Genomic DNA, 20,176 nt, shown 5'->3' on the forward strand with positions numbered 1-20,176 from the left:
TGCAGAGAATTTGGTGAGTTTGTTCATTATTTAATGTGGTTTCTGTGTACATGAAGTAAATCTGCAGAGACTGTTGATATTGGGAAAAGAAAAGTTCAACTTAGTGAAGTTCGTTTCTCACAGTGCTGATCGTACAGTGGGCCAGTTCTTACTAGGTGTAGCTCTAGTGTATTGAAACTCGAGTTGTGTGGTGTACCTTAGGGACCATGGATACATATAATTTGGCTTGATTAGGAGATTACAGTTATCTTTACTTTTTTGGAGCACAGAAGTAAAAATCGTCAGGGCTGTGTTCCAGTTTCTTATATTTTAAAACTTGTGTACATTTCTTTTATAGGCAAGGATCAATGCCCGGCTTCAGCAATACCGTGCCAAGGCAGAACTAGCTCGATCCACCAGACCCCAGGCCTGGGTTCCAAGGGAAAAATTGCCCAGACCACTCACTAGTAGTGCTTCAGCTATTCGTAAACTGATGCGGAAAGCAGAGCTAATGGGGATCAGTACAGATATCTTCCCAGTGGACAATTCAGATACTAGCTCTAGTGTGGACGGAAGGAGGAAACATAAGCAGCCAGCTCTCACTGCTGACTTTGTGAATTATTACTTTGGTCAGTATAGCTACTGCTACGTGCACATTTCAATGAGAACAGTTTGCTAATGAGTATTTGATAATCCTGTTAATTTTTAGAGATTCATTAACCCTGTTACGTATGTCAAGTGAGGCATGTTATTTTCCTAAGTAGCAGGTTTTTGTAAAGTTGTAGGTGCATGTTTTTTCTGTATATTTAAAAGTGTTTCAGCAATGTCGATTTATCCATATGACCGTCTTTATGGATAGACTCTTTATTTTTGTATATTTCTTATATCAGCTTTTACTTGGTACTAAAGTAAAATTGGATATTTAATTTAAATAGAGAGAAATATGCGCATGATTCAAATTCAGGAAAATATGGCTGAGCAAAAGAATATCAAGGATAAATTAGAGAACGAGCAAGAAAAGCTGCACGTGGAGTACAACAAGGTGAGTTGGCTCTGAAACGGGGAGCAGAAAGCGCGGGGCTGCTCCTGGGGTTCGAAGCGTCTCTTTCGATTCCGGAGCGCTGACTCCTGGCCCCGTCCTTCGCTGTCTCGCTCTGAGCCCCACGTACGCCACATGTGACTGCTGTGTCTCCGGAGTCAGTCCTCACCCTCGTCTGAACCCTGCCGTGCAGCCTGTGACTGCAGCTCCCATTTGCAGAGGAGCGGAGCGCTGAAGAGAGTCGTAGCTGCGCTCACACGGAGTCAAGTCCTAGAGCCGGGGTTTGAGGCCAGGGCACCTGACCGAGTTCTTCCTCGAAGCTGTGCACACAGTGTTGCAGAGCTGCTTCCAAGCTTGTGGAAGACTTAAAAGCTTATTTTTCAATTACTGCTTTTATCCCAAATTATATTACTTTAATTAAAATTTTTTTTCCCAATTTACATTTTCATTGTTAGCTCTTCATTCTAACGGTGAGGGAGATTTAAAAATTCATATAAAAGAAGATGTGACTAAAATACCAGGTACCAAGTCACATATGCATTAAAAATGGTATTGAATTACAACTTTTTCTTTCTTCAGGTAGGGTCTTGCTGTGTAGTTCAGGCTGGGTTGGAACTCACTGTGTAGGTCAGGCTGGCCTTGAACTGGCAGTGATCCTCCTGCCTCAGCTTCCTGAGTGCTGAGGTTACAGGCATGTGCCACCACACCTGGCTGACTTGTTTTTTTTTTTTTTTTAACTTTTTTTTATTAGGTTTATTGGTACATTTTAGATATAAATAATGATCATATTTGTTATAGAGAGTTTGTACCTGTGCATAGCAATTACAAGGCTTTTTTCCCTCCCCCCTCCCTCCCCCACTCTTCCCCTCCTTACTTACAAAAGCTTTGTTCCCTGTTTTCCTTCTTTTCTCATCACTGTTTCTTTTCCCTCCCTTCCTTTCCCCTCTCGTTCCCCTTCCCGTCTGAGCATTCTCTTCCTGCTTCCCAAGAGCTGTGTACCTCTTGGTCCTTATTTACCCTTTCAGTTTCTTACAATAAACAGTGCAGTATTAAAAATGAGTCTGGTTTATTTCATTTAAGAGAATGGCCTAGGGCCTGAGTTGTAGTTCCGTGGCACACAGCCTGCATGATAAGCACGATGCCCCCAGTTTAATTCCAGGTACCAAAGGAAAGTAAAGAAGAGTGATCTCAAGGTGCATCCATTGAGCTAGAAATGTCTGAAGCTTATGCTTCTTTATGGCAGAGTAGTACTCCATTGTATTAAAAAAACCTCACGTCTTCTTTATCCGTTCATTACTTAATGGGCGTTTGGGTTGTTTACAAGATACAAACTGTGCTGCTGTGAACATGGGTGCGTATATATTGCTGTGGTATGGTGCTTTCAATTCTTTTGAGAAAATAACAAGATGGGGAATACCTGCGTCGAATGGAACCTCCAGTCCTAGGTTTTTGAGGAACCTCCACACTGATTTCCACAGTGGTTGCACCAGTCTGCACTTCCACCAGCCGTGGAGAAGGCTTCCTTGTCCCCACAGCCCCGCCAGCATTTGTTATCGGTTGACTTCTTGACCAAAGCCATTCTTTCTGGGGCGAGCTGGAATCTCCCAGCTGACTGTTAGCATTGTACGTGATAAAGATGCTAGTGGGAAGTTTGAGTAACCAGCCACGATGCAGTGCAAGTGGAATTGGGTTCAGAAGACTGGGGGATTCTTGTAGTGCAGTGATGTTAGCCAGCTCTCACAGACTGATTTTTAGGTTTCTCCTGGGGTGGATGATGGAGGTGCATCTGGATAGAGACAGTGGTTGATTAGCAGAGTGTGTGTGAAATTATATAGCAGCTTAATGAAATGTATAAATGTGTGGTATCATCAATAAAAAATAATAGCAAAAATAAAATGCTTGTATTTTGTTGATGCTGCTAAATAATTGGATAGTGTTGTCTTAGTAGTACAGTTCTTTTCATTTTAAAGAGAAAAAAACTGAAAATAACAATGAAGACAAAAACAAAACAACACAAAAACAGTAAAAAAATGATGCAGGATTTCAAAACAAGATGACAGGAATTAACCATGATGGTTATACTACATGTTGTAATCTTCAGTGAAGTTGCTCAGATCATCAGATGTAAGATGGATCAAATAATTAAAGATAGTAACAAGTAATAAAAAAATTATAGACAAAACAGCTTCATTAAACAAGATGGTAGGAGTTCAACAACGGTTGTTATATTGCATATTGTTGTCTTCAAGTTAGTTGTTCCGATTACCAGATATAAGCATGCAAAATTGGTCAAGAAAAAAAAATTTAAGCATTAATTTCTGCTTTCAGTAAACCAGTAGACATCAGCAATTCACTTAGCCCAGCTATCCTTGTGTGTGTATATATATATATTTTTAGTTTTAAAGAGAAAATAACAAAAACAATAACAAAAACAAAGGCACAAACAAAACAACATAAAAACAATAAAAATGATACAGAATCTCAAAACAAGGTGATAGGAAGTCAACAATGGTGGTTGTATTATATATTGTCATCTTCAAAGTGGTTACTCAAATAACTAGATACACGCTTGTAAGGTTGATCAAACAGTTAAACATTAACTGTTCCTTTCAATAAACCTATAGAAGTTGGTAATACAATTATCTTAGCTATCTTGTATATATGTATTTTTTTTCCCCTGCCTTCTTTTTTTTCCTCTTTTCCCACATCACAGTTGTTCTTTCCTACAAGTAGTACAGTGTTGGGACTCAAATACCTTACATATGTATGGAATATAGTTATAGGAACCCTTGGCCATTTATTGATAATTTGCCTTGCTCTCTTTGTAGCTGTGTGAGTCTTTAGAAGAACTACAGAACTTGAATGGAAAACTTCGAAGTGAAGGGCAAGGAATATGGGCCTTGCTGGGCAGGATTACAGGACAGGTGAGTGTTTTTGCAGTTACTGTCTTTACTTCTTGCCCTCTGTTTACCTTTCAGACTAGATTTCTGACAGCGCGGAAGGGTTCTTGTGTATCAGAGCCGAATCTCCCAGGCTGGATAGTGATTTCTGCCTCAAATGCATCTAGCACGGGGGAAATGCCTACTGAGAACTTGCGTCTTTTTGTTTGCAGACTTTTCATTTGCTGCACCTGACTGACCTGTTATTTATGATGAGCTAAGATTTGAAACATGAGTTTCTCTTACATTTTTTTTTTTTAATTTAGCAGGTTTTGATTCTTTACCATGTTTTTTTTTTTTTGTTATTGTGCTGTGTTTCAGGTGATTCTTCTATTTGGAAGTAAAACTTAAAATTTAAAAATGTAAACTAGGGAGACTCATTGTCATGTTAGTTTGGTTTTTAGCTGTTAAGAGAGAGGTTTTGAAATTTAAATGTTATCCAAGTCTTTTCTCTTTGAACGTTTTTTAGCCTGTTAGAGTTCTTAGTATTGAAAGGAATATTGCCAAATGGAATTTTTTGAATGCTTTTTTTAGTACTATGTGTACACAGTAATTGATACATTACATGTTTTTTCAAATTTATGTTTTTTAGGGATGATGGATACCCATTATTTATGACCTTTTTTTCTTCTTTTTTTTTTTTTCCCTGGTACCGGGAATCGAACTCATGACCTTGCTCTTGCCAGGCAAGCGCTGTGCCGCTGAGCTAAATCCCCAGCCCCACCCATTGTTTATGGTTCTTTCACTTCAGAAGTAATTTTATTTGTAATGGAAACTGTTCAAAGAACAGACATTTTCATTGTACTTGTTTCATATGTTTACAGAAGTCAAGTTGATGACATAATTTGTGTAAATATGGTATTTTATGAAGTAATACATACTGATTTGTACCGTGCTGTGTCAGCATTGAAGCTTTTTTTGAGAACTGTGTAGTGCATGTGGCTTGTAATTATTTTGAAAGTTGAGAATGAAGACGAGTTGCCTTTGGAAAAATTAACTTCGTTGTTATTGCTAGGTTGATGATGGATGTTTGGAAGATTGTATTATTTAATACTTGGTGTTTAAAAAATGTAATATTGAGTACAAGGCCTTAGTTTATTTGCTAGATTTGCAAGTCTATCTCTTAGGAACCTCCTGTTCAGTGTAAAATATTATCTACTCTATAAGACATTTTTATTTATTAAATGACTTTTCACAGAGGTTTGCAGATTTCCTTGTGCAAATGTAAAGTGCACAGCAGAAGTGGAATTCACTTGTAGTGTTTGATAATACTTTCTTCCAGCTGGCTGAACAGATGTGGCCCACTGGGTTACTCAGAAATGACTTTGATAGATGATCGCTGTCTGAGAAGCCAGCATACTATGGATTAGGAGAAACCCAGAGAGAGTCTCATCCTCTTTGTTGGAGAGTTTGGTCCAATAAGATAATTTTTTTAATTAACCTATGGAGCACCACTATACCTGGGATGTTGAGGAAAATAAACGACCTCAGTATTCTTTTTGTCAAGTGTACTATGTTATTTTTCTTTAACCTCTGTATGCTTGTCCTCCTCTTTCACTTTTCAAGCTAAAGCAGTTTAATTTTCATAATGTTTTAGTGTCTCACCGAAAACTGATAAAAGTATGTAATTATAGGTCTAATGGAAGAAACTGTTAGACACAGACTCTTTTATTTCTTTTTGGCAGTGTAATAGCTTGTAAAGCAGATTTCTCCCTCGTAATCCTAGTATGTTTAGCTCACTCAAGTGGCAAGTAGAGGAAAAGGTTGCTCTGTAGTCATCCTTAAAACAATATATACTGCATTTGTTCAAATTAATAGAAGTTGAACATACCGGCAATTTTGCGAGCACCCAAGGAGAGAAAACCGAGTAAAAAAGAAGGAGGCACACAGAAGACATCTGCTCTTCCTACAGTGCTTTATAGGCAAGTAATGAATTTATTTTTAGCTAATACTGACTAGGAAGAAGGTACTTAACGTTTTTGAGAGTGAGTTATATCCATGCTAGAATTTAAGTGGATTTCGTATTCATTTTACTAAAGATACTTTCTAGGTCAAATGATAGACTTTTGTTCTTTTTTAATAAGAGAAATTACTTTTTGTGTCTTTTTACTACCTGGGCATATCTCTGTATAAGTTCCATGGAAATAAAGAATTCTGTTTGGGAAATTGGAACATTATGCTAAAAAACGTGCTTATTGCATTAAATAGTTAAAATGACATAATACATAGAAATTTCTATTTTATTTTACTATTTTGTTCTTATTTTTATTTACTATTTTATTTTTCTATTTTATTATGAAGTCTTGTTTGTGTTTTTAGATAGTGATGGGTATTATACACAAGGTCTGAGTCCTTTGTCTTTGTAGGTGATGTACAACGAAGACAGATGTTTGGTTTGAGTCTGTGCGTATTCTTTTCTTTGTTCAGTTGCAGTAATTTTACAGTTATTCAGTCTAGAAATAGTTTTGTAATGCTCTCCATTGTAGTAATCTTACATATTCAAAACTTATCTAAAGAAGTAGTGTCTCCCTTTTTTGTGTCATTATAGGGATTATATTGAGTTTAGAAGATGCGTTGTATATATGCATGCATGTGTACATATATATACACGTGCATGCATATGTACACATCTGTATACGCACGAATATGCTTATGAATATATAACATATATACACACACGTTCTTCCCAGAACTGCTTTCTTAGAAGTAACCACATTATGACAGTGTCAGTCTCCTTAACTGTTTTCCATCCCGTATTGTAGAGTCTTTCACAGGTAATAGCAAATCGCTTCCGTGAAATATAGGAAAAGCCCACTGTCGCTGTAAGGTGTGATGCAAACACTAGTACGTAGTGAGGTCCACTTTCTCAGCACAGCTCGCCTACTGGAATCATCAAGCGGGTCGCCATGCTTCCAGCTTGCGTGACTACAGTTCATTTTTGTGTTGGAGTATATGCTAAGTGATTTGTCTGTTTTACCCTGAGGTCAGATAGTGGTTGTTTTGTTTTTCTAGGAACATCAAAATGAATATTAATAAAAAAAATTTTAAAAAAAATATTAAATTTAAATAAATTGAAATTAAATATAAAAAATTTAAATGAATATTAAATATTAAATATTAAAAGTAAACACAAACGTCGTTGCTCTTTTGCTGTTCATGTACATGAATGATTCTTCTCGTTCTCAACAGGTTCTTCCCTTATTCTGCACATAGCCAATACATATAGTTCTTGGGTCATGGTGCTCAAGTTCTCAGTAGCTTGTCTTTCTCAGAAAAATGTTAGATTTTTATAAAACAAACCAAAGAAACTTCACAGTACCAACCATTGCAAAACTCCGAAATACTTTCAGTTGTCAGTGAAATATTTTAAAGAATTAATATCTGATTTTGAGGAGACTTATTTATGTATGTAGCTTATTTTTGTTTTGGAAGATTCTTTGAAAGGTTTATAATTAATAGCAGAAAATAAACAGAATTTCATTTGTGAAATAATTGCTTTTGTAGTTTTTAGAGAAGATTTAGAAAAGTGAAAACTTCTTTTGGTTCAGATAAATTAATGTTTCTCGAGAAAGATGAAACTAACTTTAAATGGGTTTTTGCTAATAATTAAAATTAAGACGATGTTAAGAATAAATAGGTTACATATGCCCTTCTTTGAAAGGTTTGACTCTAGTTATACTTGTTTGTACTAGATCCAGACCATGTTTTAACACTTTCACAGGTATTTATAACAAATACGTTTGATATAATATACTGATACTGTGAAAATACCTGTTTTATAAGAAAGGTTCATAACAAAAGAAGTGTTACTTGAGGTTAAAATTTAAAAATTTGAAGTGTTGAGTGTGAATTGCGTGTCGCTGCTGCGGTCTGTCTAACCTTACTTGCTGCGTTTATTTGAAGCTGTGGGATCTGTAAGAAGAACCATGACCAGCATCTTCTTTTATTGTGTGACACCTGTAAACTCCATTACCACCTTGGATGTCTGGACCCCCCTCTTACAAGGATGCCAAGAAAGACCAAAAATAGTTACTGGTAAGGAAAATGCAAGGGCTTTCCGTGTTAGAACCGGTTACTTTCTGTTTCATCACTCTAAAAGGAAGTAGTACGTGATCCTGAATGATAATAAAGTATTTGGCACATTTTTGAATCAGTGTTTTCATAAATTTATTGTGCTATTATATGAAAAAAACCTAACAATTTTTATTTGAGAAATGAATTTCCAGTTAATTTTGGCTATTTTGATATCTTAGCAGGTTTTATATAGCATAAATCTGTTCATAATTTTTTTATTGTTAGGAATTTCTCAGATGCTTTATTTTTATTTTTCATGAATTTATGAAACATATGAATTTATGAAAATTTGCCTCAATTTTCATGGTTTTAGTTGGAACTGGTGTTATCTCTGTCAGTGCCACCAAAATTTTTACTTATGTTTTCTTCTGTGCTGTAGGTATGCAAGATGTGCAGCCATTCCTTATCTGCAACAGTTTTTTCATTAATATAAACAAATTGGATCCCTACGATGTTTGAGAAAAGCTTATGCTGTCTTTAATGACTTTTATTCTTTAGTTTAGTCAAGGGAGATTCAGGTGTTCAACTTCTAATTGACTTGATTTCTTATAGGGTGGAGAATATAGGAAACGAAAAACATTGGAATGAAATGAATGTTCTTTTTATACAAAACACCTTTCAACTTTTAGAAAGGAACAACCCTCAGATCCTTAAAATGGTGATCTATTTAAAAAGTGTCATGTGTTCTTCAAACACCTTGTTAAATATGCATAATCTCTTAAACTGAATCTGTTCTCTTGAGGTTATCTAAGTTTGGTAAATCTGTATCATGGCAAAACTATAATGCTGCCGCTACTTAGCTTTTCCCTGCTTTGCATTGTATGATGTCATTTTGGTAATGTGAAATTGCCAAGGTATATCCTACCTGGAAATTGGCAGATGCCACAAATTAGGGATTTTCCTCCAGAGAGCCGGGGTGAGATACTCACTAGCGCGTCACTCACCGATTCTGTTGTACAGTAGTCCCTGCCTGGTTCTTGCTAGTCCTTTATTAGGGCTCTGTTTCTCAGCCCTTATTGGAGACCCTCTCAATGTAACCTTTGGTTTACCTTCTGCACATACTGCCGGGGTGTTCTTTTCCCTCCCCCGACTCCCCTCCCCTTCCCTTTTTTCTTCCTTCCTTCTTACCTTTTCTCCTTCCTTTCTTTTTCTTTCTCCTCTTCCTTTCCTTTCCTTTTTTTTTTTTTTTTTTTTTTTTGAGACAGGGTTTTGCTATGCAGTTCAGGTTGGCCTTGAACTCACTTTGTAGCCCAGGCTGGCAAGTACTGGGATTACAGGTGTGTGCCACCATGCTTGGCTGGTATATATTTCTGAGGGTTACCAATTTTTGCTTTTGCTGTCTTTATGCTCTGCAAGACTGTGCTAATACTCTTTACTAAATCTTCATTCTGCTAACAGTAGATAGCCCAGCCTTAGATTTTTTTTTTTGGTACCGAGAATCAAACTCAGGACCTACTAGGCAGGCACTTGTGCCACTGAGCTATATTGCTGCCCCCAGCCTTAGATTCTTTCTGGAGCAAGTCTACTGGAAGATAAGTGAATAGGAAAGCCTTGATTTATTGGAGTAGCTCTAGTTGATAATTTCTTAAATTTTAAAACAGTAGTGTTATGTTTCTACCACCATCTCATTAAAATTAGTCTTTTTAAATTAATAATAATAATTTGAACCTAATGTTAACCTTAAAAAGATTTAAATTGATGTTTTAAATGTTAGTTTGCATTTTAGCACTTAGTATCTTTGCATTAACAAAGCAAATGGTCCTTTATAGTTAACTCTGTGGTTAGAATTCAGAATTGGAAGCTCTCACTTTTCAAACTGAATATTAGTATGCTATTAAGCTTACAGTGCTAATGAGTGGGAGGTACAAATTATGGACCGTGAATTACATGATAAGAAATCTTTAAAAATATTTGAAGTATGTTACATCCATGTATACTAATATAAACACAGACATTTTTATGTGTTACAGTATAATGGTTTTCATAAAGGTAATAGTACTATAAGTAAGACTTTTGGAATATTTCTTAGGTCTGAGCGTTGTTTTAAGTTTGAAGAAAATAGTATGAGTAAAGTTTTTAACCACTGACTGTAGGCTTTTGAAAGGGGCTTCATGATTGACAATGTAAAGATTTTAAGCAGTCATTATCTATCACCGTGTTCAGATTTTAGCCACCAGACCCGCGTAGCTATGTCAGTTAGTTACACCGCAGCCCGCAGCTCTACCAGCCACATTTGAAGTGCCTAGCAGCTGTGTCTGGCTCCTGGCTGCGGCTCTGGCATCGTGGGAAGTTCTGGAGTTCAGCTCGGTCTGGTCTGAAGTCTCAGTGCAGTCACTGTCTGATGTTACACGTATTAAAAGTGCTTCATAAACGCTGCTTTAGCAACTCCCTTTAGGAGGTAAATTTTCATATTTTTCTTTTAGAAGTAACATGGACAGCCAAGTAGAATGACCAGTTTGTCATCATTCCCAGGGTTTCTTTCTATGAAGTTTTCTTTCAGTGGTGTTTTTAGCTCAGCTTCCATTCATTATCAGAAATATATGATAACCGTGACAAGCCATGGAGTTACTGTCGTGACGGATTGTGATTTTCAGATGCTATCCTCTTAAGTCACTTAAGGAAAAGTCACCATTTCCAAAGGGAAGCTACCTTTTAAAGTGGTGCTGTACTGTTTAGGCCTGCGTGCAGCACTGTTGCCTGCGTTCTTACGATAATTGCAGGAATGGTTGGGCTGCTTCCTATGGGCTTGGTAGTCATTCTGTGGAGTCCGTGTGCGTTGCTGTATTTTGTATTTGTAGGAACTGGAGTTAAAGCCAGAGGCGAGTAAATACGTCACCTTCCCTGCCCTTTTCCAAACTTACGCAGGCAGTGCTCAGAGTGTGACCAGGCAGGGAGCAGCGACATGGAAGCAGACATGGCCATGGAGACCTTGCCGGATGGGACGAAGCGGTCGCGGAGGCAGATCAAGGAGCCAGTGAAGTTCGTTCCGCAGGATGTGCCGCCAGAGCCCAAGAAGATCCCCATAAGAAACACGGTAATTTATTTCTTATTTTTCATAATTATAATAACATTCTGACTACAGACTTGAGAGGCTGAGAAAGCAGAGGGTTAACATATACTTAGGACTCAGAGAAAGAAATGTGTGGTAATTATTATTGGTTATTTTTAAAAGTGTACTTTTCTAAGTTATACATACACTGTTTTTCCCCGAGAGCTTGTTGTTTATATATGAAGTTGAAAGCGTAATAGTAATAATAGTGAGCACCCAGGATATCTGCCACTCAGCTTAGAAGGTAGGACTTCCCGCGCTCTGGTGCTTCCCGGTGCGTCCCTCAGCATCTCTTCCCCGTGTCTACACCCCTGAGGTCACCTCCTCCCTCAGCCTTACGTCTCTCTCTCTAGTCTTCTGTTTGGTGATTACATTTCAAACCTGTGTAACCAAAAATGATACATAATTCAGTCTTGAAAGTTTGAGTTTCGTGTGAAAGAAAGCAAATTTTTCTGCTATAACTTAATGTTTTGAAAGTGTTACATGGATTTGATTCATGCATACTGGTCCATGTGATTGTAGCTCGTTTATTTTCACTAATGTTTAGATTTCTACTGAAAGAATAGATCATTGTCTAGTTTTTCATTTTTTTTCTGTTGATGAACAGTTAGTTTCTGTGATCTGTTATTACTAACTTTGTTTGAGATATTCTTGTAAATGTCTTCTGTGCAAGGTAGGACTAATTATAGTGCACCCTGAGTGTAGCTGTCCTGCAGTTCAGGCTGTCTGCATCGTTATTTGCTGGGCAGTGTCACATGTTTCCCACACCCACTCACACTCACACCTGCAATGGGCAGTGTTTCTGTTGTTTCACAGACAGTGTTTAAATGCTTCCAAAGTGATGCCAGGAAGACAAGCACGTTGTCATTTCAGTTCCATTTCCTTTAGTACTAAAGATTTTGAACATTTGTTCATATATTTTTGTTTAAATTTCATCTCTCCTTCTGGAAAATGTATCTGGAAATGTTTTTCTAAATTTCTACCTCATTGAAAATTCATTTAGGCCATGATTTAAATCTTTTCTTCCAGAAGGCGGTTGTGTTCGTTGATATCAGGCACTTGAGGTTCTCTCTCAATGGAAGGTTATTTCAAATAAAAGATGGAGTTTTTCCATAGTATTAGTATATAAATTTCTCCTCTAAACCTGTAAAGGCTGGTTTACAGTTATGAATTGTTAGAAGAAAAATTTTTTCTTTTCTGCCTTGAGTCAAGGCAAGAACTTTTCAAAATCTAGATCTCTCTGAGGGAGATTTTTTTAGTGTGTTTTCCTCATCTTTTGGTTTGTTAACTGTTTCACTTTTTTCTCTCAAAGATACAATTTTCTCAAAAGGTTCTACATTGTAAAAACCCATGATAACCCCTAATATTTTTTAAATCAGCTGAAAGTCTTATTTAAGAGAAATCACTGCGATGACTTCATTCCTCTCTGTGTTAGAGGTTCATTGAAGTTGGTAAAACCAGTCTGGGAATTGCTGTCTCTCAGGTAATTGAAACACATAGTTTATTTTAGGTGTTCTAAGTGGAGCATCATAGAATAGTTTACTTGTAATCCCCGTGGTTTAAAACATATCTTATTCAACTTTAAAATTCATCTGGTAGGGCTGGGGGTGGTGGCGTGTGCCTGTAATACCAGCACTCGGGAGGCTGAGGCAGGAGGATCTTTGGGAGTTCGAGACCAGCCTGGGCTACAAAGTGAGCTCAAGGCCAGCCTGAACTGCATAGCAAGATGCTGGCTCAAAAAGAAAATAAAAAAAATTAAGAAAATAAAATTCATCTGGTTTATGAATGACTTAGAGAGAATTTTCCCTTTTAAAATAAGCCTGTTAATTTCCATTTCCAAAATATTTTCTGTAACTGATGCAAATATCAACAACTATTTTTAGGATCTTAGAGAAAAGCTGTTATTAATTCATATGTCTATTAAGATTATCCTCCTATGAAACAGTATGTTGCCAGTTTTTTGATTGTTGCAGAAATCCTTTGGAGCAGTATTATCATCTTTAATTTAGAGTTACAGTACGGAGGGAGATTAAGTACATCATCGCGATATGTCAAGTCAGAGTATGTCCATAGTTCGGTGTTACTTAAAAGAACATCTTTGAACTGTATTTTTAGTCTCCTTTACCTGTTCGCTTTTCTACACTAGAATTATAAGGAAGCTCTTAATTTTCCTAATTTAGTCCAGTTCCTTTCATCTGATTCTTTTCTTTATTTTTCTTGTCAGAGGTTTTTAGACTTCAAGGTGTTGGTGGCTTAAAAACCATAGAAAGGATACAATCCAGTAATTTTAAGATATTCAGTATGGTTATTTTCTCACGAGAATTTAGATGTTTACTGATGCTCCAAAAAGTCCTACTACTTAGAAACATTGCTTCTGTTTATCTTTTTATTTAATTTTACATGTAAAGATTTTTAAAAACTGCATCACAGCGTACTGTGTGGGGTGCACCAGGTTTGGAAATGTGGATTACTTGCCTCAGCGTCCTCGGGGAAGACTTTGGCCCCATCCTGCAGTTAACAAATTAGAATCTATGGGTTTGGGCTAAGTAACTTCCTTAGGTGTTACGCACACGGAGTTTGAAAATAAGTAAGTAATGTGTATGGTTATCTGCCGTTGCTCTTTCCTTTACATCTGCCTTCCTTTCCCTTTGTTGCTTAATTCTGAGAGCCTTTGCGTCAGCATGTGAGTGAGGCCCCGTGCCTCGCCAGGGTAGCAGTAATGAGGGTGACACAGAAGAGAGTGATCAGTGAGACCTGATCTTCATTTTACCGTTTTGGATGAATTCCTCTTGCTCCCTTTTTTCCCCCCTAAAAATAAAGTGAGTGTTATTTATTTATTTGGTTTTCTGAGATAGAGTAGCCGTATGTAGTTCAGGTTGGTCATGAACTCACTCTGTGGCCCAGGCTGTCCTCAAACTCCTGGTTATCCTCTTGTCTCAGCCTCCCGAGTGCTGGGATTACAAGCATGTGCCACCACATCTGGATAAAATGAATGTTTAATTTGAAAAACTCAGCCTCTTAAACAAAATTTTAAATCTTTCACCCTATTAATTGCAATGATTTTAAATACATGGAGTATAATTCATAAAATGTCTATATTTTTCTCTCTCAATTATTCAGATATTATGTTAAAAAATATTTAGTTTCTATAGGCTACCCTCCTTCCTGTCCTTAAACTGAATTCATTTTTCTACATTGCTGAGGTGAAAGTGATCACAAAACTTGAGATTTGCATGTAGAATAAGAGTATGTCCAGTAATTCTCATACGCTGTTCATTGAAGCCTTCTCAGAAAAAGTAAAAGGAATTACTTACTGAAGCTGTGCATACTTTAGAACATCTCTCCCAATCTTGTCTTCATGGGTTTGACTAGAGCCACAGAATTTTGGCACTCTTGAATTTGCAAACATTGGGGGGAAAATGTAAATACAAAGCAAAAAACTACATACAAATATGTTCTATCTATTTTAGTCGTTCCATTTGATTTTTCTAAGCTAGTCATAAGAGGGAATGGTAGGACAGGGGTATTAGTTGGCCTTTGCATGAGATGTTATAATAGTGACGATACTTAGCATATATCAAGAGTTCGTTAGGTGCGAGACACTAAACCCCCATTGTGCCCCCCTTCTTAATAAGGTCATGTTTGTTAACCGTCAGAGCTCCCTCTTTACATGTCATGAAGCTGGGGCACAGAAGGCTTGATTAACTCACCGCAGGTCTTCCAGATAGTAACAAGTCAGATCAAACCCAGACATCTTGAATTAAGAGCTCATGTCTTTTCTGAGATCTGTGGGTAAACTTTATTTGAGGTTCCATGGCAGGGCCCCACATTTGGTTACTGGGTGCCGTAGTCAGCGGGTCTGGTCTTTGCGTGATGCTCTCGTGGACGCCAGGATGTTCCTTGTTTCTCTCCCCTGCATAGTGTTGTCTTGCGTAACTGAGTCGTTCACATTTTGTGCTAGATTCAGCACTCCTTTCCTTGCTGCTGTCTTAGTGTTAGCAGTGCTCATTGTCAGGCTTGTGCAGGAACGTCCACGCTGCTCCTGTCACAGTACAGCGGTGTCAGCGTTTCTACCCTGGGGAAGTCGATACGGAAAAGAAAAGAAACAAAAACAAAAAAAGTTAGAGCAGAAACCCAGTAAGTACATTGGTAGCATGTATATATGTAAATTACTACTGGGTGTTTATGTTGGTACTCGGCTGTAGTTCGCTTTTTCCTGTGAATCGTAGCTACAGTGAAACCTGCTCCGAGAAAGCGTGTCCTTGTGTCCTGAGAGCCAAGATGGAGGAGTGCACGGTCGATCTGCCCCTCCCCGCTTGTTAGCTGCTCCAGACCTTCTCAGAACGCGGGGCTTCTGCATCTCAGCTCTTCTGGTGAAGCCCCGGGCGTCCTTCTGACGTCTCGCGTGGGATGATGAGTGCTGAGGAAGGCGGGCCCTCAGCTCGGACTCCGCACCGCACGCCGTGTTTTGAGTCCAGCACAGTTGCTGTCACAAGAGCGGCATCTACTTTTTCCCGCTGAGAGGCAGGTTTCCACTACCACGGCCGGAGAGCTCGGTGGGGAGAGAGCGCTCCGCAGGCCCTAGTATGACTGTGTCATTTAGATACCCAGGAAAGCCATTTTTTTCTTTCATTCTACTCTGGTTTTCTTAATAAGGATTTATAGAAATCTGAAAGAATACAATACATTTTGAGATAGCACTTTCATAGGATATTGTCTTCTACATTTTGTGTATCCACAGGTGATAAACAGACTAGCCAGCAAAGCAGTTTTAAAAAAGTAAAGCAGTAAAGATTTCTTGTTAAAAATAATGAGTTAGAAGAACTGTTTCCATTGAAAAGAATGAAAATAGTGTATGTAGTGAATGTACAAATGGTAAAGGCTATTATAAAACCATGTAGGCAATTTGGCTAAAGTTATTATGAAATGCTCAAAAATTTTACACTAAATTTTATGCTAAAGGGCATCAATGCTTTTACAGATTCTCAGCTTGCTGTCATTTAAAAAAATTCAACTGATGGGCCCTAAGATTTTGGGCAATTCAAAACAGAGGCTGTCTCACCCAGAAGAGCCCTTCCCTGGTGATAGTCAAGCGTCCTGGAGGCTCACCTCCGTCTTCTGTCGTCCTCTCCCACCGCAAGGCCGTTACGTCTCCTAACGGGGCAGTTCACCCCTGAGCCCCTGTACTTTCTAACTGGGAGGTTTACCTGAGTCAGCTTTGCCTGGAGGGCACAGATGACGCTTTCATTTTGATTTTCTGTGCAGCATCCGCTCCAGTGCTTTACACGATTAGTTTCTCGGTAGGTATCTGTTGAAATGCAGACACCTAATCATGGTCCAGCGGTAGGACAAGGAGTCGCAAGCAAACTAGAGTCCTAAAAGACCTGGATTTTTTTTTACTTAAATAATGTGTGAAACAAAAGAAAATACTTTATATGAAATCCGGTCATTTTACATTTAAAGGTAGCCAAGATAGATAAATTAACTCCCTGCCTCATAAACAAGTTTGTGTACATGGAAAGACATGCAGTTCCCCTAACACAAAAGAAGTTGTATTTTTAGTTTAAGTTAGATTCTAGCCTTAAAGGTAAATATTTCTATTCCTACAATAAATGAAAAAGGTATGAAAAATAGCCCTTAGTGTTATCATTACAGACTATCATTATAGAAGGTAAAATTAGGAGGAAATTTTCTCCAAAATTAGGTAACTTATCTAAAAGTTGTTATTTTATAAGGTGATACTATCATACATACTGGATGTGCAAATCCAAAGTCTAAGCTCTTCAGCTAGAAAGTAAATAAGTTACACTGAAGCTGACCGTCCAAACAACAGCTATGACAGGGGATGGGATAAATAAAAAATTTCTGAAGGAAAGAGTTGCCCAATATTATTGGAATGAATGGGGCTTTCTTCATCAAGGTGTCTAATGAAAAAACCTCTGTATTCATTTCTTAGCTTGTGAAAAATAAAGAGGAAGAAAAAAATGGCTGGGCTACAACAGGCTAATATATCTATTATAAGGCCTTTTTTTTAAGGTTTCCTGTTTCATCTCTGTTACTTTCAATTAATACTTTTTTAAATTAAAAAAAAAGAAAAAGGGAGGGAGAACCTGACTCTTAATTATGTGGTAAATACTGAGGGCTCGGCTGGATGTCCACAAAGCCAGCGAATGTATAAACCACTCTTAAATTTCCAACCCTCCTGAGCCTGTAAACCGTCTCACTCCTGTGATCTACAGTAAACTTGGCGTTGTGCAGCGCTTTAGGTGACTGTCTCTAGATCTTGGCTGCTGGTGATTCCTTCAGCCTCTTAGTCAGGGACCCACTGCAGGTCTTGCACAAAACTCAGCGTTGGAAAATATGGATTCAAAAGACATGCTACTCCTCGAGGAGAAAAGAGAAGCGGGAGGGGAGGCAGCCCATGGGAGACGACTGTGCCGGGCAAGCACTTCGCTAGGCAGCCGCTTGCTGTGCTAGATCGTGGTTAGTTCAGCACATCCCTCTACTGCGAGCACCTGACTGCCTCGCACCTGAGGCTGGAAACCACGTTTTCTATAATCCCCTTTGCTCTGCAGATCGGTGTCAGTCACCTGAAATTGGGTGAAGTGTAGGCCATTTTTCTCAGAAGGCTGTGGGGGTCAGAGCTTGGCTCCTTCATATTCTGTAGCTTTGTGGAACTTCTACTAGTTCACAGACTTCCCTGCAAACTCGCACTGTTTCCCCGATTCCGCAGTGTCCTTCGGGCATCTCCCAGACGGCATCGCTGTGTTACTAACTCGGTAAAATTTTCAAGCTAATAGGGGGAAGTCAGTGTAATCTGTTTTAATATCGATTAACTTACTGCGTAAGGTTATTAGTGAGTTATAGCATACCTTCAGCAGGAAAAGCCATGCAACATTCAACTATTAAAATTTTTTTTACTAGTGTTGTACGTTTGTGATACATGATGATGGTGAATATTCATTTGTATCAATTTCTGCACAGTCTTTTTAATTTATTTTCTTCTCTAAGTTTGGGATTTGGATTGTTCTTGATTTTTCTAGGACTTGAGATGCCCCATGAGGTCATTGGGCTTGCTCAGTTCTTCTCATGTGTCAGTTCACAGCTATAGATCCCCATTGAACTGCTTTTATATGTCCCTTAGGTCTTGTCGTGTTGTGCTTTCTTTGATATTTGGTTCTAGAAACTTTATTTCTTCAGTAATCATTGTTCATTGGTTATTCAGTAATCATTGTTCGTTCTGCCTGTGTTTGTGTAGTTCCACTGGTCTCTTTTGCTGTTGATTCCTAGCTTTACACCATCATGATTTGATAGTTTGCAAGAAATATTTGTTGTTTTATATTTATTTAAAAATGCTTAATTGCCTGGGATATAGTCTTTTTGGAAAATGATCTATGTGCTATTGAGAAAAACGTGTCTGGTGTTCGATGAAATACCTATTGTTTGTTGACACTTGTTAAGTCCATTTGTTCAGTGGTGTGGTTTAACTGTGTATTTCCTTGCTAATTTTTTGTCTGATTCACCTGGTGACTTGTGAGAGTGGGGTGTTGAATTCACCTGTTGTGATTGTGTTGGTTTGTGTCTGTACTTTCTCCAAGTAGTTTTATGAAGTTGGCTATGCCAACATTCAGTGCACGGATATTTACAGTTGTTACCTCTTCCTGTTAAACTGTTCTTACCGGTATGTAGCGGCCGTCATTGTCTCCTTCGTGAGCGTTAGCTTGAAGTCTGTTGAGTCTGAAAGTAAGATAGCTGCTCCTGCTTGTTTTCTGCAGTGCTGCTCCTTCTATTTCAGAGTTTATACCCTTCTTCAACCTACTCAGCATGATATTTGAGGTCCAACCTTCTTTTGGTGCCTTGATCCTAAGCACCACACGGAGAGGAGATAACAAACCCAGTAATATGGTGACACAAAGACAAAGCAGGTATTTGCATCACGTAAAGGCAATTAATAGCAACAACTCTACCACCACTAGCAAAAGCAGTTAGCAGTAGTAACAGAGTTACAGACAAACTGGTTATTGACACACTGTATTATATACAATCCAATAAAAGCTACTGTATCATCTTTAACAATAAACAATTAATAGCAACAATTGTGCCACTGCTAGCAAAAACAGCATTAACAAAGACAAACTGGATATTGACTACTGTATTATACAAACCAACAAATGCTACTATGTATATATCACTGTCAGCAGTAGACACTAAGACCAACCTATTCATGTATAGTAAACATTTACTGTACGCAACAGCTCTATCACCACTAACAATAGAAAAAAATTTAGCAGGAATAGCAGAGTCCACTAAATACTTAAAAATTAATAAAACAGTATTAAAAATAGAGAGAGTGGGGAAGCAGAGGTGAAAGAAGTAAAACTTGAGGATAAAGAAAAGATGAGAAGGAAGGGTGAGAAAGTGAGATAAAGAATACATTTAAAGAATAAAAGAATCAGGTAGTAGGTAAAAGTAACAGAAAAAAAAAATAAGGAAAAGAGGAAAAAGATAAAGCTCAAAAGAAGGAAGTTTACCCCGACCCCTGAAACAGAGAACCAGACAAAAGGAAATGGTCCAGGAAACCTCCTTGGATTTGGGTTTGGGTGTGGTGTCTTTCCAGCAGTCACTGTGGTGACGCAGAACTCTGAAGTGTAGTTGCTCTGTTTCGTTTGGTTCCATTGATAGGTAAGTCTTACAGAATGAGCCCTCCCCAGTGACTTCTCCCTAATCTCTCTCCAGTACGGCGGGTGCTCCAGGGGGTCTGTCGTCCCACTCTGGAAGAAGTCGCTTTCAGAGTAAAAGTCCCGCAGTCTTTGCAGTTCACAGTAACCGGGTTTTGCTTGGGGCTAGTGCTTCTGGCCTGGTCCTTCATTTCTCCGGGGAGCAGATGCTCTTCAGGCTTACGTTGTGTGTGTGGAGACAGATCCCCTCCCGAGGAGCCAGGGTTAGTGTTCCAGGTTGCTTCATTCTTTTCTCTGCATTGTCTTCAGTTGGTCCAGTTTTGTATTTTTGTTATTATTATTAGTATTTTTAATTTCTAGTTTTCCTTTTACCTCTTTCTTGATCCCAGAGTTGTACCTTTGCTTTTCACTAAGTTGT

At 38.2% G+C, this 20,176-nt stretch overlaps 1 protein-coding gene and 1 long non-coding RNA gene across 20 annotated transcripts in view; one reads left to right on the forward strand and one right to left on the reverse strand.

Annotated features, from left to right (window-relative positions):
- Phf14 (PHD finger protein 14) overlaps positions 1–20,176 on the forward strand; it is a gene marked incomplete at its 5' end in the record, with an annotated part of 271,885 nt that overhangs the window by 45,342 nt on the left and 206,367 nt on the right. For all 19 annotated transcript variants that reach the window (XR_001234651.1, XM_013515972.1, XM_013515964.1 and 16 more), the window contains 6 exon segments: positions 338–608; positions 915–1,021; positions 3,847–3,942; positions 5,776–5,879; positions 7,861–7,992; positions 10,897–11,065. Coding sequence is in view for 18 of the 19 variants with exons in the window: in XM_013515972.1 (XP_013371426.1) it covers positions 338–608; positions 915–1,021; positions 3,847–3,942; positions 5,776–5,879; positions 7,861–7,992; positions 10,897–11,065 (879 nt within the window).
- Positions 16,090–20,068, reverse strand: LOC102004962. The gene is made up of 3 exons (XR_261532.2): positions 19,612–20,068; positions 18,760–18,943; positions 16,090–16,388 (listed from the first exon to the last, which is right to left on the reverse strand). It is a non-coding gene; the product is annotated as an uncharacterized LOC102004962 (long non-coding RNA).

Source organism: Chinchilla lanigera, unplaced genomic scaffold (assembly GCF_000276665.1).
Source record: "Chinchilla lanigera isolate Chin_1 unplaced genomic scaffold, ChiLan1.0 scaffold00031, whole genome shotgun sequence".
In the NCBI taxonomy this organism is placed as follows: domain Eukaryota; kingdom Metazoa; phylum Chordata; class Mammalia; order Rodentia; family Chinchillidae; genus Chinchilla; species Chinchilla lanigera.